At 41.6% G+C, this 18474-nt stretch overlaps 1 protein-coding gene across 1 annotated transcript in view; it reads left to right on the top strand.

Moving 5' to 3' along the window:
• The window catches only part of spryd3 (SPRY domain containing 3), a 43280-nt gene that overhangs the window by 7514 nt on the left and 17292 nt on the right, over positions 1-18474 (top strand). Inside the window, exon 7 of the mRNA XM_070839853.1 lies at positions 13790-13939. Coding sequence (XP_070695954.1) covers positions 13790-13939 — 150 coding nt within the window. The remainder of the gene's footprint in view (positions 1-13789; positions 13940-18474) is intronic.

Genomic DNA, 18474 nt, shown 5'->3' on the forward strand with positions numbered 1-18474 from the left:
GTCCTTGAACGTGCTTGATTTTTAATGTGGTGTTTTCAAGGTCTGAAAAGTGGGTGCTTGAAACGGCTTGATAAAGAGCTTCTTTTTTAGATAAAGAAATAAAGTAAATCAGAGAGAGCCTAATTGATTTGATTATGTTTAATTTACCACAGCTGTAAGATGCATCTTGAAAATGCTTGTAAAATACTTAATTCTGACTTGTGAAAAGGTGCAGGAACCCTGGCTCAAGCACTATTTTCAAACAGTTGAAAACATAACTGTGTAGCACACTAGTGTTCAAGTGGTTGAAATAAATGCCAAGTGGTTGTTTAAGTTCCTTGTGTTGTGAACACAGAGACGATGTATGTGAAAACAAACGCATCACATATTTTATGTGTTTTTCTAGCATGTCTTTTGAATGGGACAGATTATAGTGCGGTGTTCCTGCTGCTTGTTCTCCTGCGTGGCTGTTGCCAGTTCCTCGTGTTTGTTTTGTACTCCTACAAGATCCCTCAACTGCCTGTTCTTTAGCAAATCCCTTTTTGTTGACAACTGTACTTAAAGTAATGCTCTCTAAAATTCAGGGAAAGCTCTAGACACAATCACTTGAATTTGAATTTTTTTTTTGTCTGAGTTGTTGAATGATCTCGCCGTGAATGGATTTCCGTCACCTTTCGGAGCGTTTTTGCAGATTGCCTCATCAACTCAGGGTTTTTCCTCCACCCTGTGTAGAAAACAGGTTCAGTAACACGATAAACAGCAGACAGCAGTGAAGATGTTGAGTTTGTTTTATTCTCTCTTTGCTACATCAGAGTCTGTAATTATATGCAACATTTTGGAAAAGCTTTGGCACACAAACTGCTTGTTTATCTACAGATACATTTAAAAAACAAAACAGATAAATTGGGATGGGATCTTCAGAACTGTCTGTTTCCAGGCTCACGCCTAGCGGAGATAAATATGTATACTACAGGAATTATAATTTGACTAATTGAGCAAGTGTTTTTTTCGAGTTTATCTCTATTCAGATTGAGGGTCACTGGACTGAGGGTGTCATCTGCTGTATAAATTATGAAGCATTTTTAGGCAGGTTTGTTATTTTTGGCCATATAAATCAAGTGTAATTGTGAGTTTACAGTGGCACAAATTGGGTTACCCAGGCCAATGTGTGTGGAAGAATAGTCTCCTCCAACTTACACTCCTCCTGAATGAATGATGTGTGAATGGGTGAAAGCGCTTTGAGTAGTTGAAATGACTAGAAAGGCGCTATACAAATACAGATTTACCAAAACCATTTACCATTTATCAACGAGGGTGAGCTGAACTTTAAATCGGTAAGATTCCTGCAGCAGAGGCACCTTTGGTACATTTATGGACATTTGACGCCGTGTTCATCAGGTTTAATGTAAAGCCACTGGTTCCAGGAGTGTGTATCGTTTGTTAGATGACTCTAACTGTTATCTAAACCGTTAACCACCTCTGACGGCACACCCTGATGCACAGACATAATCCACCTGAAATTCACTAAATACCTTTGCTCATATGACACACAATTTAGTTCTTACATACACAGTACATCTTCTAGTTAAAAGTACACGATATTGAACTACTACTAAAAGGCTACTTTATAAACAATACAATTCCAAAAGTAGCGTGGGTCCAGGGATGGCACTGTCAGTCAGTCCACCACTTTGGTCTACACTGAAACATCTCAGTAAACATGGGATGCATTACTACGACACTTTGTATACATTCGATGAAACTAGTGGCACACAATGATTAATACTGACTGATATTTGGCCTTGCTGGATTAATACTGAGTGATATTTGGCTGGTGGCTTCGTCAGAGTTCTGCTTCAGGCCCATTTCCTCGGGAACAGACTAAACTATGATTCAGGTGTTAGCCACTCGAATGGAATTCATTGTTGGCAACAGCTGTGTTATCATCGGTATCACAATGCTGTATTCCCGCCACTTTACAGTAGTGAACTGTAACACCTTTGTTCTGTGTTAAGGTGTGAGCTCTCAACCCCAACCCCCCCCGCTTCAAAAAGTAACCACAAGACTACAGACAGGCCATTGACAAAGAGGAGATGGAGGCCGGGCTGTGTGTGGGTCCCGTATGTGGTTACGTGATAAACGATAAATGCAATGTTGTCCGCAGTGGTACACAGTCATCTGCCACCCACCCACACACACGTACAGTACAGAGGCCATCATCTTTCCTGAAAGCAGACAGAGGTCATGAAAGCAGAGAGTTGTGGGTGCGAGGGATGATTCAACCAGCAGTCTTGCTCTCTGTCTTTCTGTCTGTCTGTTTCCCCCCTCTGTTTTTCTGGACCAAGGAGTGGTAATGGCATGAAACGTGTTAGTGGAGCCAAGTGCCTGGCAGACCACCAGGTTGTAAAAATTCAATAAGTGGAGTAACGGGACTCGAAGGAATCTTTTACTCTTTCTCATGTGGTTTGGAGGTTTTCACAGCTGGGGTGCCCGGCTGCATGGTCCGCTCAGCGGTTCAGCAGTGATTTCTCTCTGTTTTTAGTTTCTTTTCTTGCCCTTTCTTTTTAGTTTTCTCTCATGATTAAGCTACCATTAGCCTTTAGATCCACGGTGCGGTCATCATCGTGGGGTCTGAAGCGGGTGAAAGTACTCCAACTGATAAGGCTGTCAAGTTTTGACAAGCACATGGATTTAGTGTAGAGACTGAAGACAGGGAAGGGTGTGGGACAAAGTGCTAACAGTAGCTGCTTCCTGGAATAACAGAGAAAGTTTGGTTTGTGGAGCAACGAGAGAAAGAAAAGCAAAGTGTGGCAGAGGAAATGAAAAGATAGGAAGAGAAGTTAGGGGAAAGAAGAGTTTTGTTTTGCAGGGAAGTAGCAGGATTAGTATGCGGTAAGATTGTGCTTAAAGGGCAGAACATTATGTCAGCCACGAGGTGGTCTCACTTAATCTTTTCTACGGGTCTGACTTCTAATTAATTTCATTGTGTGGTTTTAACCAAAGTGGATCAGTTTGCCTCAACTCTTCCAAGTGTCTACGCTGGATCTTTGAACACAGACTTGTCCTCTTCTTCTCTCTTCTTTTCTTCTGACCTCCTCTCTTCTCCTGCCTTGTTGTTTCCTACATGGCTCCTCTCCTCTGTCCTTGACTCCTCTCCCCTTCATCATTGTCACTTCTTCTGCATCATTGTTTCCTATCCCCCCTCCTCTCCTCTCTTCTCTCCTATGTCCTTGTTTCTTCTCCTCTCCTACATTGTTTCCTACCTCTTTCTCTCCTCACCTCTACCCTTGTATTCTCTCCTCTTTTCCTTCTCTCTTTTTCTTTATCTTGATTATTAACCTCTCCTCTCCTCTCCTCTCCTCTCCTCTCCTCTCCTCTCCTCTCCTCTCCTCTCCTCTCCTCTCCTCTCCTCTCCTCTCCTCTCCTCTCCTATTGTTTTCTCCACCCATAGCTGTGAAGTATATTTTAAGGGGCATGGAAATATTTTTCCTCTTCCTCACATGTGTGCGGCTACACAACAGATATTTCCAGTCTTGGTGGTTTTCCGATGACTTGCGGATCTATCGTTTGGTTGCCATAGATGAATTACACCTCTCTGGCTCCTCGGCAGTTTGTTTCACCCAACAGCACCTCATGAGCGTTTGGTGAAAACAGTGAAGTAGCTTTTACACGTTGCTATTTGATATGTGTTTATAATAACCGTTCCGGATGATAGCTCTCCGTACTGATTGTTAAAAGGGGGGAAGCATAGTGACGGAAAAGATTACTGCAAGATAGCCTAAATGACTGACTGGTATGCTTTTGATGAGGTAGTACTGAGAAGTGCAAAGCCGCAGAATGCACAGAGTAAAATAGGGATGGCAGTGACTTGTCTGCAGCTAAGTTTGGATATGTGGGTATCTCGTCCTATGTTTCTGCCCACTATCATCATACCTACTGAGGCCCCCCTGCGCTATTCAATTTACTCATCTGTTAGTCTGTTTTATAACTCTCGTTCTTTTTCTTGCCATCAAATACTGCATTTGCATCGTTCATCTTGGCTGTTCTTGAAAAGGCTCTGATGGAGTTAGTATAAAAGGAAACTTTGAAGATCCTGTTCAGGGAGCTTACCGTTTTCACTCTTCATTTTATTTTGATCATCCTTTATTTTGCCTTTTGTTCCTTTCACTCATCTGAAGGCCATTTGTTCAGAGTAATGAATACTCCGCTCTCATGGTTCTACTTGACTGGAAAACTTAAGTAAATGGAGTGAATTTAATGAAATGGCTGTGCCCTTGTCGGCTCTGTTTTGCCCAAGAAAAGTTTCGCTGGCAGCTTGATTTGTGATGAAAGCAGGATTGTCATTATGCAAAACGATAAATGTGAATGCCTACCAAACTAGCAGATAACCATAGCTTATTAACTCTAAATAGCAACACCACATGAAATAACAGGTTACCTCTATACGCACAGTGTACATGTAGCCTTTACTCTGTATCTATAGGCTCTATTTAGTAACCAAATACCTTATTGAATGACATATTGACTGAACTAGAATGAACTGCCAGTGCAGCTGTCATTTTGACATACACAAACTAATAGCACTGCATACACCTGACAGAGCCTCAAAAACATGACCCACACACTCTTTTTCTTTTATGGTAAATGCACATTACAATGGTTCAACCACCTGTAGGTCAACTTGACCTCCTCCTAACAGTTAATCTGACAGAGATGACACAATGAAAGTGAAACTTAAAAATGTATTATAATCGTATGATAATCACTAACAATAGTATGCTTGGAGATGTTTAAAACTGCCAGTCGTTCGAATAGAAAGCCGTATGTTGGTGAGTCAGAGAACAGAACATTAAGTGCAGTCGAGTGTGAAGACTTTGTGACAGCACACTTTCTGTGTTTCTGTGATGTGGCGCTCAGTATACCTGGAAATGACATGAGACCAGAAGAATCTGTTATCATTATCAATGGGTGTGTTAAGGGCTGAATAGAGTCATAACCAGTCACATCACCCCCCCCCCCCCCCACCCCCCCCCCACCCCCCCTTTTTTTTTTTTCTTTTTAAAACCAGTGCCACAATGCTTCCAGCAGTCCAGAGGAGAAGGCTTTGTTCTTCTCCGGGAAGCACATTAAGTTCAGCAGATGTCTCTATTTAAGCTGAATTTCTGGATATATTGAAATAACAGCCATGCATTTATTTTGTTCTCCCCGTCTATAATGATGCACAGATTTATGTTTAACAAAGGCATCAACTTAATAAGCGCTTGTTCAATGTGCTGCTATGCCCGTGATGTAGTACAATAAATCAAAAGGGTTTTTGTGTTTTGTTTTTTAATCTTAGTAGGTGATTATCAAGGCTGCATTAGAGTAGATATGACTACATGTACATGTACTAATATATGCAGTATATCAACACTGTCAAAACTGGAGATGGAAAAACTCAAGTTTAAACTTAACATAGCTGCATAAACTATCTGTTCAATGAACTGCTGTACTTCGCAGTCACCCCATAAGAGCCAGGCTATACAGATGTTAGCTTCCGCTGGCTGTGTTGGTGTGACGGCTCAGCCTCGGACAAATGACTCACATCTCATAAGACACTTCAGTTCTTTCTGTTGTTTTCCTCCACTTTCTCCCCTTCTCCTGCTTCTCTCCTTACATTTCTGAACTGTAGTCATAAAGTCTTAGCCTCAGTTTTTGCCATCCAGGACCAGTTTATGTCCACTCTTGTCTTTCCATTCACTTCATACGCAGTCAAGCCACTTCTAAAATTTGCCTTTTGTTTGGTCTCAACACTCAACTGTGGAATTTTTAAGCATTATCTCTGAAATATATTCAGCGCTTTCATTACATATAGCCCTGCGTGTGGCCATTTCTGGTACAAACAATCCTACTTTCACACCCACTTCACTCCATGATTTGCCAGCTGTGCACAGTTGGGAAAGTAAGTTGGGTTGAACTTTTCTCTCCAACTCTCTTTAACAGGATGAATCCTGAAAAATGTAGTTAACAAGAGAATTAACCACCACTCCCCTTTTAAACATGTTATAAAATGCTTTACAACAACCACAGCTAGAGCTTTAAACAGCCCACTGTAGTGCAGCAGACCTCACCTGACCTCGCCCCAACCCCTCAATCAATAAAGGTCAATGCAGCAGCGAGTTCCAGTTAATTTAGTTAGTAACGTACTTGATCACATGAAATTAACAAACTAAAAACAACAGTTTGGATCCTGAGCTCCTTTGACAAATACAGCCATTGCTTGATTGATCTGTTCGCTTCAGATCTTAAAGCTTTTGTTTAACACCAATAAATGTAATGTTGCTCCAAATGTGATCTGATCTCTATAGGATTACTTCATCGCACATACATTTATTTTCTCTACCCTTTGACATGACTGTCAGCTGCAGGTGTCTTAAGCAAACACAACATGTTTGATAATGATGATTTTTTTTTTAATTTTCTTATTGCTTGCCACCATGCTCCTGCTCTGCTGTTTTTCTTGAGAGCAGACATTTGGCTGGCTTTCCACTGCGTACGTGCGGCTCAGTGCGAACACGAGCCTCCAATCCTCCGCCTCCTGTTGTCACAGCAGTCGCCGTGCCCACCAACTTAATCCCCTCAGCTGCGGATGAGCGGGCCGACAAGTAAGTGGACAGCACCTGAGTCTGCAGTTATTAGTTTTCCCAAGTGTACCGGCACTCCTTCACAGCTCATATCTCACGTTCTCTCCCTCTCCCTCTCTCTGCCACTCCCCTCCATGTGGAGATTAAAACTCTTCAAGATGTGTATCTTACCCTCTCACACTTTTTTTGTGCTTCAGAAGTTTTTTTTTAACTCCAGTGTCCTCTCCAGATCATCCCCTCTTCGGCAGCAGCTAAACGTTATTGTGAGTTTGAACCACACCAGTCATTGTCAAGTCATAATCATTATTGCTCCGTTCTTCGTTGTACCTTTTCCAATTGCCAGAGCCAGCTGTAGTACCAACGCCCTTTTAAGGTTGCCTGCTTCCTTCCTTCCTTCCTCTGGGAACAATAGTCATGAATCCCAACATGACACTGCTCTTCGATGAAAGTTCACTACTTTCCCATCAAGTTGTTGTGGCCGCAACCTCCCAGGCCCAGCAGTGGCACCGTCACGGTTACTCCAGTTCTCTGAACTGAGCAGCGTGAGAAAAGAGGAAACTACGAATAACTTGCTCCGAGGAAAGTTGATGGACTGTGTGGAAGCTGGCTGGCTGGACGTGGCAGAGTGGACCTGCGTCACCCAAAATGACCAGAGTAATGCTGGAATTATGGCCCAAAGGGCTAACGGGAGCCCCACTGTTATAGTTGAATGCCAGATTTCACACGCTATCACCACAGCAGCACCACATGCACGTGTTGCACAGGATAAGGCTGTATCGTGCTTTAATTATATTCCCCACAGTAACTGTGATTATATTCTTTCATTTACTTTGTGATACAGAATGACAATGGGCTACACACACCCCTAGTTATTTTTGGTTACTTAAACATTACCCTTGTCTCACGACTGAATATGAGACCACTGTGCCATCGTTCATTCATACAGATCGGCAGTCATGGTGAAGAGAAGCTTTGCAGTGTAGATGTGTGTTCCTGAAAAGGACAAGAAATTTGAGAGTGAAGACCCCGTTCAACAGAAAGAAAGAATCTCAGTCATTTCCAGTGGCATCAGAAAGTTGTATGAGGAAATAAAAGCAGCCCAAGCTGACAATTACAGTTCTTGCAGGCTCCACGTGCGTTTCCATTGCTGCCAAAGTCTTGACAGAGGCACACGTCAGCCACAGTGTAGCCTATTGCGTAACCTCAAAGCCTGCACACAGCGTAGGTACGGCTGTCTGCATGCGTGCCCTAATTGTTGGTTGTTGTCAGAAGACGACTCCAACTTAATTTATGTATTTTTCTCTGCGGGCTTAGTTCTCAAACTCTGAGACTCCCCTCTGCTTCACAAACTGACCTCACAAACTCTCTATTTGAGGTTCCCTGATATTCTTGCAGGGCAATAAAGTGCTGCAAGATGGTTTGTGTGCGAATCCCTCTCCAAACCCACAGCACCAAGCATCTCATTTGCTTTCAATTTTGTCACATACAACCGATTGTAAGCTGTGTTTCCCTGGATATATGTAGAGATTAGCTGTGTGTATGTGTGTGCCTGTCTGTCTGTCTGTCTTCGGAGGGGGGGACACAAGGCTTTTGCTAGAAGCAGTTATGTTAATCTTGCCTTGTCAGGGAGAGAGCAGAAGAATTATGTCGAGGTCACTCAGGGCCATAATTGGGGAATTTTAGAGAAGCAAAAGAAGTTTGATGTAGTTTGTGGCTGTGTTCGTAAGCCTGCTACTAATTTGTATCTTTAAAAATAGTTTGGTTGTCGTATATAATGCTGTGTCATGCTGAAATTGTTATGTGACATCTGCTTTTACATTTACGCTCAGCAGTGGCTCAGTGTTTCAGGCTCAGTGTCTCCTCACAGAAGGAAGGTTTTAGGTTTGGGCCTTTCTGTGTGGTGTTTCCATGTCCCTTTTTTCTTAATGTGTTTTAGCGAAGAAAATCAAAACCCTTATCGGAGTATGTGATTTTATTTTCTCCAGTAGGGTTTGTCATGTATTCATGATAATGTGGATTTTCTGGATGTTCTTTGTCCAATGGTTTGATGTCGCATTTTTAAGTGTAATTTCTCTGTTTTGCAGAGATTTGGAATATCGTGTTGATGATTTCACTCACCGCCAGATTTAAGCCTTTAAGAAATAATTTTAAATGATTTTTAGGGGTGATTTCTTGCTTTATTTGGGAGAGAGAGGGACTGGGATTTACTAAAAGGGCTGGGCCGGATTGAAACCCAGGCCGCTGCGGTATGGACTCAGCCTTGTGGTACGGGCTCTACCAGGTGAGCTACTGGGGCGCCCTTTTAACATATAATTTCTGAAGGGCCACTCCGACATGGACAGTGAACACCCACGTTGTTGTTTTTACAGCATTTGGTGTCTGCATAGGTAGCCGTGTTCAGAATAGTACACTCCGCATGGGCATCAATTTTGGGTTGTTTCATTTCGTCCGACCATGCGTAGATGAAGAAATGTACATCAACCTCGCCGCTATGTGGAAATGGAAATTAGAATTTGCGCTTGACTCATTTTGCACCCGGAGTCATGCATGCAACCTTCCTGTGAAATTATAACGTTTTACGACTGTCTAAATAAATCAGCACTAGTGGCAGTACGTGTTGGTATTGGAGCCGCAAGTTAATTTGGGCATCGTCTTCCCAGCTCTGGTAATGGTGATAATAAATGGAATGTATTAAAAGGTGATGAAAAGCTTCACTTGGCCAGTGAGTGATGAGGTGCTGGTGAACGGCAACAATGTGGGTCCTTGGTTCTCACAAGTTTCAATTGAAATCCCTGAGGGACGATTGATTGATTTAACCTGCACAGTGATTATGTATATCTGTTGTTTTGAGGCGTAACCGTGTGAATGAACTTGTAGGGTTTCTGCAGTGCTCACGTTATTGCCGGTGCGTCATACCACATGTGATCAGAATTTGAAACACAGTGTTGCTGCAGGTGGGGATGTTGCCGTAAGGCATGCTGCATGCACCCAGGCCAATATCATCATGTCTTGTAAAAATAAATACTTGTTCACCTAACTCTACCTCACTTACTGTGACAGTGCTATGGTAATTACAGGTTGTGTTTTGATGTTGCTTGTTGTTTTGGTGCTAAGTGCCTCTTTTGAACTTCCTAACCCCGTTGAACAAGGTCAGTCTCACAGCAAGCAGTTGGGATATCACACGACCCATTCATTACATGCTCGAAGAGTTAACTCTATAACTATAATGAGTGATTTGTTTTAAAATTACACATATTTGTTCACATATAAAAATGTACTGCAAATTCGGGTGTTTGCAGGATGCAACATGTAGGCAAATTATGCCGCCTTGAAATATCTGAACTTTTAATGAGTAAGTGGTAGTGAGTTGTAGGTTGGTTTTTTTTTGCTGAGGGTAATTTATTACTTTAAAGAACAATGTAGTGTGTGTCATAGTGATATAAATGAGTCAGAACATGGTTTAGGTAGACAAACCAGGTAGAAATGTTGACACTGTACGGCCTTAGTGGATGCATTCAATTCAGATGTCTCTGGACAGGGACATGGCCAGCTCATATATATTTTTTAAATTGAAGTGCCGCATTTGGCAGAGATCATTCACAATTTTATGTCCATATTTTAGTTTTAAGCATATGAATTGTAAGGAAGAAATGAGATTGAAGAAGAAATGTACACGTCCAGTAGATGAAAGAAAAAAAACAAGGACCACAAGTTAGTAGACGGTAAGAAAACAATTAGAAATACACAAAGAAGCACAAAATGCAATGAAAAGAAAAAATGTATAAATGCAGTAAAGACAAAAGCAAGTAGCAGAGTGATGTGGACTTAACAACTTCTTAATCAGATCAGAGTTCAGTTGACGAGTTATTGAGTCACATATTGAAGAAGAGGTCTCTTAATTTTAGTTTTACTTTTCTTTAAGTTCCCACATTAGGTGTGACGGGGAACTGGCACGACCACTCTCTGGGCGTTACATCTGTTTCCCAGGCAGCAGCTCAACAAAACATGGCCTTGCACACCACCATCACCATTCTCAGAATTACAGGAGTGAGTGAGAAAGGAGGAGAGAGATTGTCAGCTATCTCAGTGAGGCATGCTTTGCTCAAGGCTACGTCTCTCTTTTTGTACCCTCTCGTCTCTCTCTCTTCCTTCCATTACTCAGCAGCAAGAAAAAGGTGTGACTGAGTGCTCATCACACCGAAACTCTTTTCCTCCTCCTTCCCAAAAAAACAGCAGTTGTCCAGGCATGAAAGTGCAGCAGGTTGAAGACACAAGAGTACACACGAAAGGGCAGTCTGTAACAAAGAGGTGGAGGCTAATGCTGTTATTGTGAACAATTAATCAGCAAATATAAAGAAACTAAAGAAATACGGTTTTGGCTCTAGGAATATGAAGAGATTAGTGTAAAAATGCATAGCAACAGTGCTTTGGAACAGGACACCACAGAGAAGTTGGCATGACTTTCATGTAGGTGAATACTCTGCAGCATTTACAGTATGTTGCTCTTTTTTTTTTTTTTTTTTACAAGCTATTAGTCTTTTGGAAGTTAAACAGTACAGAAAAACAATCTGACATCAAGTTCAAATATTTATAGATTTACATAATTGCTTTAGTGTAACAAAGCCCAGGTCTATCTGCTGTTGATATTGTCAATATTTCTGCAGTCTTTATACAATCAGACTGACAACTTGTGATGACGGAATTATGTAACCGTAGACACATGCTTTAGTTTAATAAACCTGTAAAGCTGAAGGGATACTTGCTTTGAACTACACGTTCACGTGTTGCACGTAGGCTACCTTGTGTATGCTGCATCCGTTTGGAGCGTTGGTTGTGCACATCTTTAGAAAGGAACGGTCTGTACGGTCTGTATGGTCGCATGACGCAACGCGCAAATAAAGGGGCAGTGAAGGGGCAGCATGACAACAATGACAGCAACCACAATGATGGAAACACGCTAAAGGACCAAGTCAAGAAAATTACCAGTGGGTACAGTGAAAGGTTTTTCTTTAAGGTACCATGTGGAGTTTTTGACCACCAGGAGTGCTATGGAGCAATGTATTTCGATTGGGTCTCTGTTTTGTTTTGTAAAGTTGGTGAGGGTAATGCATCAAGAAATGTTGGAATGTGCCAGAAAACACACCTGGGCTGTAAAAATACAAGGATTGGCTCTAAGCTTCTGTGGTAACAAAGCTTCTCTCTCTTCTTAAGAAAGAGTAGTGCACAAAATAGTCCTTTTCTCCAGTTATAATGACAAATGTTGTTTGTGGTAGACCCTAGCTGTCACTCATTAATATTAATTCTGTGTGTAACTCGATAGCGGCCCAGATACGACTCGTCAGCTGTCTGGTTAAAGTGTTCTCTGAACGCTGGTGTGTGTACTTGTCCAAGGATATTTATGAGGTAAAAGAAGCATCACTCTGTAACACTGTACATTCAGGAGTATTTTTGTAGTTCATCTCCAGCAGAATCATTTGTCTTCTCTCTGGAGGATCACTTCACTACAATTTCAGGTCATATTAATATTTTTGGCGTATCCACTTGAAGCAGAACCTTCAGTGTTTGGATGAAGTAGCTCCTGAAAAATGAGACATGTCAGATTTAGTAGGTACAACTGTTATTGTCAGTGTGTCAAATTCATATATCATCAACATTTAGCTTAACATAAGAATCGAATTGGACTTGGTTCTGGCAGATGCCCAACATTAAAGGACTTTGATCTGAGCGGGGGTCTAAAAAACTTTATTAGGGTCTCCCTAAATTGACTGAAGTCAAATGAAAAACGCACTTAATGGTGTTGTTTTTGGGACATTTTCTCGTGCCTTTATTAATAGTTCACAGCAGAGCTAGAACAGGAAAAGAGAGGAGAGAGATGAGGAATGACATGCAACAAAGATGCAATCTGGTGATGTTGAGTTTTCAAGGCACCTCTATAATAAACCTTCTAATGGTAATCAGTACAATACAGTAACAGCTCCCAGTTCAGGATTAAAATTTGTTGTGCTTTCAGTAATGACTGGAGATGAAACAATAGAACATGTCGTAAATACACTATAAAGCAAAACATTTTGCTCATCAAAATTGCCCAATATGGACATAACTAATGCTTGTTGAACAGTGCATTAGTGTTTGGTGCCGGTGATGCAGTTTGCTGCATATATCAACAACCTCTTCTGTTTCTGATCATTTTAAATCAACCAAAGTTGGCACTGAGCTGGATCTTTTATAAGATATATCTGCACATGAACTATGCAAATGTCAGCATAGTCTTTTATCAAGCTTAGAGACTGAAATGAAACTTTTTGACTGAGATATTTTCAGTTTGATGTATCGCTTAGCAACGGAATAACAAAAAGGGAAAATGGAAATAACTTAATTGAGACACTTGACTTTTTTCATGACGTAGATGTTGAATAGCTGTTCCCACCAGGTGTGTCCTTCAAGTGGCTGGCTAGTGAAACACACACACACACACAAAAGCTTAATACAGAAGTCATTTTATCCACCCCCACCATGTCTTTCATCCTAGCCTTTCAAACTGGGGGCGTATTCTTCATTGTGCAAATGCTCACACATTCACACATGTGCACTCTCATGTGCATGGAAACATTGCTCTGCCTAAAGGCTTTGTGGTTGCCTAGCTGCCCACCTACTCACCTGTACCCACCCATCATCACCTGTTTAAGTGCTTAAGACCAAAATAGACCTGAAAGTAATTGCATTATCAGCAGGAGCTGTACATGAAATCTCAAGTGGCTGTTGATACTTGTAGAAAAGTCACCATGGGCGGTTCACTGACGGTTTGACTGGGCTCGGAAGTGTAAGTCTGCCACGGTGCCCACTCACTTAGGACACACTTGCAAAAGCTTGTTGCGTGCTGAGCCAATCCTGACGTTGGAAAAGTGTGTGGGGGGATGTTTGAGGCGCTCCTTCAGCACGGACCCTGTTGTAATACGAAACCTTGACCAACAACATGTTAATATCTTGGATGGCGATTTACATCCTTATTTGTTTAGAGGTGAATGAGCCTTATGATTGGAGCTTGTTGGCCAATAAGTCAGGTGGTAATGGGATTCTGTATCATAACTTGTTTATGTGTAATTGGTCCCCTTTTTTTATAGTGTCAACTTTTTTTGACATATTAACCCTAATCCTGTTTTCTCTCCCCCTCTGTTTATCTTCCTCAGCTCTTGGAATATGTTGGCAAAGGAAAGAGCATCATGGACGTGGGTTTGGCCCAGGCCCGACAGCCACTAACCACCCGCTGCCATTACTATGAATTGGAGATTGTTGATGCTGGGGAGAAGTGCTACATTGCCCTGGGCCTGGCAAGGAGGGTGAGCTTTCTAAGAAAAGAGCAACTTTTGACAACTTCACACACTCACACACACACACACACACACACACACACACACACACACACACACACACACACACACACACACACGCACACACACACACACCTACACTCAACAGAGAAGCATGTTTTTTGCATTTGGCCCTTTCCACCATTTTTCCACACTGTTATATATAGGGCAGTATAGCTCAATGAACTCAAGGGATGCGGACTGGAGAAATAAGCCTGGCTTTGGTCGACTCTTCCATTTCCCTTCTTGTGCTCTCCCCCTCTGGTCCTAATACTTCAACAAGTCGTGGAGCTCAGAACAAGCTAATGATGGAAAACTTTGACAAAACCCTGATTTGGGAATAAGGCGGGTTATTAGCATGTGCTAATGGTTCCTCGGGCCCTGTCTTGGGAATGTTGTAAACTTGTCCAAATGGAAGAACAGTAGCATTGTCATTTTAAAAATAGGATCCCCCCACATCCATGGAAATCTCAGTGTATAAGGAAAAGATGATGAGTAGCTTAGCTAAACAAACACAAACTTCCCTAATAGCAGCAAAGATAGTGGTACTGTCATAAGCTTTATTTTGTTTCCCAGTATCCAGCAGCTTAGCCATTCTCCTCTGATCTAATGGACTACTTTGGGTAGATAAACCCCCCCAAGAGGAAAATACAATTAGAGAAATTTTAACACCTCTCATTTGAGCCCTTATTTCTTTTTCCAAAGAATGCACATGCGGTTCCCATTTCAGGATTAGCACTGCAGCTCTGCGAGTGACTGTTACCATGTTGCATTGCTTTGAAGAATAAAACAGACAAACCTGTGGAAGTTTAGACTCAAAGTGAGACTGATACGCATTAAGAGATGCTCACATTTCGAGAGAGTGAATAGTACAAGAGCTAATATATGGATACGTTACATCTTTGCAGCCAGATCTTTGTACTTTTCAGCACACAGCTGCAGTTCCCCTTGGCCTGTTTGGAATCCTCCTTACTAAGCTTATAAAGGTCAGGATTAAACTTGTATGAAATGCGTCCTTTCTGATAGATGGGTTCTCTCACAAAACCTATTTGCATTACATTTTTACCTAATGTTTTTCCTCTGACTCAGGAACTATTTCTTCGACAGTATGGGTTCGTGATTTGTGAGTTCTTTACACCCTGTAAGTTTAGCCTCGAAAGTGTTATGAATGTGAAATATTAGTGACTGCCAAAGCCAAGGCCTGTGGAGAGCTGCCAGCACTGTCTCTCCCAGGGTCAGACCTCTGCTTCTTTTAATAACAAAAATAAAAGATGAAACTTGTTCAACATCTTTCAAGGTCTCGGAGGCATTTTATATAAAACAGAAATAGAGGGATGCACTGGTCACAGAATGACATTAAGACAAAGAGAGCTGTAGATGCATACAGAGAGGGGAGGGATAGCAGGAGAAATATACTTGCACTGTATGTGTTTCAAGTTCCCATCCAAGCTATGTAATTTGCAGTGAACATAATTTTTGTGAACAGACTCCTCAGGAAATTTGTAATTTTTAATGTCTACCATTTGACACTGAAACAATGAGACAGTAATGCCATTACCATCTTCATAGATAAGTTGATTGCTAAACCAGCCTGTCAAAGGCCCATATTTCACCCTTAAATTCACACTTTTTATCTAATGGAAAATAGAATATAATGTTGCTGCTTATGTGCATATTTTTCAGTTTTTCAAAAGAAGACAAAACAGGACGTGTTTGTGCAAACAGCTTCTAGGCTTCAGTCCTTTGGGTGGGCATTTTCCCTCGGCAGCGGTTGACTGACATTTGAGAGTCAGTGCTGCTAGAACACACGCAATCAATACCTGTGATGCACTACTGACAAGAGCACGTCACTCAAGAGTGCGTGCTACAAATGTTGATCCAAAATGATGATGTAATATTAGTTATGTACCATTAGTAATGAAAAACGCCCGTCCCTTTACAACATTCAACACTTGGGAGAAGCATTGTGCTGTTGTGTTAGTGCTCACACGAAAAGTGGAGGCTAGCAAGCAAGGACAATGTTGTTGATAATGATTAGCCTAGCTTGCGAAGGTTTGCTGATTCCTACTAGACGTTTTTTCTTTTATTCATGTTATTTCAATGCATGCTGAGTTATTGGCAGCTTCTGCACACTCAGTGTTCTGTTTGTCCTGCATTATATAAAGGAGGAGGTCTGGCTAGGATTGAATGTCTGTCGTCCATGGGTCATATGGTAGTGGATGAAATGGACAGACTGTTCAAACTGGTAACAGGTCGTCCTGTAACATCAGGACTGCCATATGTTACTCGCTGCTTCAAATTTGGACACAGGCTGCACTAATTGTGCTGAGTTGTTGAGTAACAAGGGAAGTTCTCAAATCACAGATGGGAAAATTCATGCCCACTGGAGAACACTAATGTTGGGATTGCTGTCTCTGCAGAAAAACAAATTTTTGGTAATTACAATTTTGAAGTGCACAATTCAAAACAAACACTAAGGATATTTATACGGATTTATTAGGAAAAAACTCAGTTTGACTTTTAAAGCCTTTAATCACATTATAATCAGAATCCACATCTGTTATATTTTCTGAATTGTTTGTGAGTTTAGAGGCAAAACTGCTTGTACGCACACATGCGCTCATTTAAACATATACAGACGGCGCTCCCATGGGTGAGGAAGAAGTTGAGTGGTGATAACTCCAGACCCATTACCTCCTCAGAGTTCCCCTCTCCTTTCTTTTTGCTCCACTACTTTTCTCTCTGCATCTGGGTTTCATTATAAAGACATTAAGCTTAAGTCCAGGAGAGGTGATAAAGCAGCAAATTGAAGGGCTTGGGTAATGACTGTTTACTCAACAAGCAGTCGCAAGTTTGCATGCTGGCCTCTTTCTCGTAGAATCCCAGGTTAACACAGCGAGCCTGAATATAAACACGAGTCCATTCATTAATGTCCCACAGACTGCCAGATTCTGCCTGTCTGTCTCCCTCTCTGTCTCTCTCTGCCTGTCTGTTTGTTGTGGTTGCTGGTTCAACTTTGTACTCAATTTTCTTAACTGTACACATCTTTGTCTCCGTATGCCAAGTGATGTAGACTATGTTAATATTGGTTGGTCCACCACAGAAGAAGAGAATATCCTAACAAATAGTGAATGGATTTCTGTTCAATGCTGTACAGACATTCATGGTCCCCAGAGGTTGAGGTCTATTGATTTAGGAGATCCACTGACTTTTCCTCTAGTGCCATCATGAGGTTGGAGTTTGGTGTCTTGAGTGAAATATCTACATTTGGAATGCAATGAAATTTGTAATAATTTTGGGGACCCCTGACTCTTAATGCCTCCTACTACTACTAATTTAATGCCTACTGTTTTCGGGTTGTCTGTGATTCCAACATCCCATGAACACCTTGAGGGATTTTTTTTCCAAATTTGGCACAAACATCCAGTTAGACTCGAGAATGAACTGATTAACTTCGGTGGTCAAAGGTCAAGGTCACTGTGACCTCACAAAACTAATTTTTGGCCACAACTCAAAGAAGCCATATTCTAGTTATGACAGTATTTCACACAATTGTCTAATAGGATGCAATGATGAAGTGATGACATTTTAGGTCAAAGGTCAGCTTCACTGTCACACCATGATGCTCTGCCAAGACTCGAGAGATTGTGACCATATTTCACATGTGGATTGATGCTGAATTGGTGACACTAATCTTGGGACATGGATGTAAGCTGCAACATGACTGACCATAAACCATAAAGTGGTAATTTTTTTTTTCTAGCGCTTATTTGTTCAGTTGTTTGATTTATGGCCACATACCCGCAAAACCATAGACTGTATGTAAAGATGGTGGGTCCCCTAAAGTAAATTGTCACTAGCCCAGGAGGGCAGTGCCTGTATGTAGGATATTTTGACTTCATTTAAGTACAGTGGGAGGAAGTGGAGATGCGTCGTCCATATATATAATCTATGTATCTAATTCTTAATTGCATGATGAAACATTGTCCTATTTTGCTGTACTTCATTTTTATTTTGGTCAAAATCCCAATGCAGAGATTGTGAATAAAGGGAGACTAGAGGTTCAACATGTTACAATCAAATTAGCTGGTTTAAAAAAAAGGTGAAAGAACATTTTTGAATCCCCCAAGCCCCTGTTGCCAGTTTCCTGTCCAACAGGGAAGTGGGAGGAATTTGCGCTATGTGATAAGTTTGAATGCTTTGTATGTAAGGTAAGGTTGTTTTGTGTGTTTGTAATCTAAGATCTGTTTCGACCCCACTGCAATTCCTAGACCTGTCATGACCTCTCGCTTTCTCCTCATTCCTCTGAAGATAAGCGTCTCCATGAATGTACAGCATGCATATGCTTGGTAGCACGGTTGTTTTTCATCCGGTACACACACCGGTTGCTAGGCTGTGGGACAAAGAGAGATCTAAGCTTAGTTATGGAGTGGAAGGGTGTAGAGGGTAGATGGGAGTGTGGGGGGGCTGAGGCGGTAGCAAGGTAGAGTGTCGGGAGGTAGAAA

The sequence above is a fragment of the Pempheris klunzingeri genome, chromosome 11, assembly GCF_042242105.1.
Source record: "Pempheris klunzingeri isolate RE-2024b chromosome 11, fPemKlu1.hap1, whole genome shotgun sequence".
Lineage (NCBI taxonomy): Eukaryota > Metazoa > Chordata > Actinopteri > Acropomatiformes > Pempheridae > Pempheris > Pempheris klunzingeri.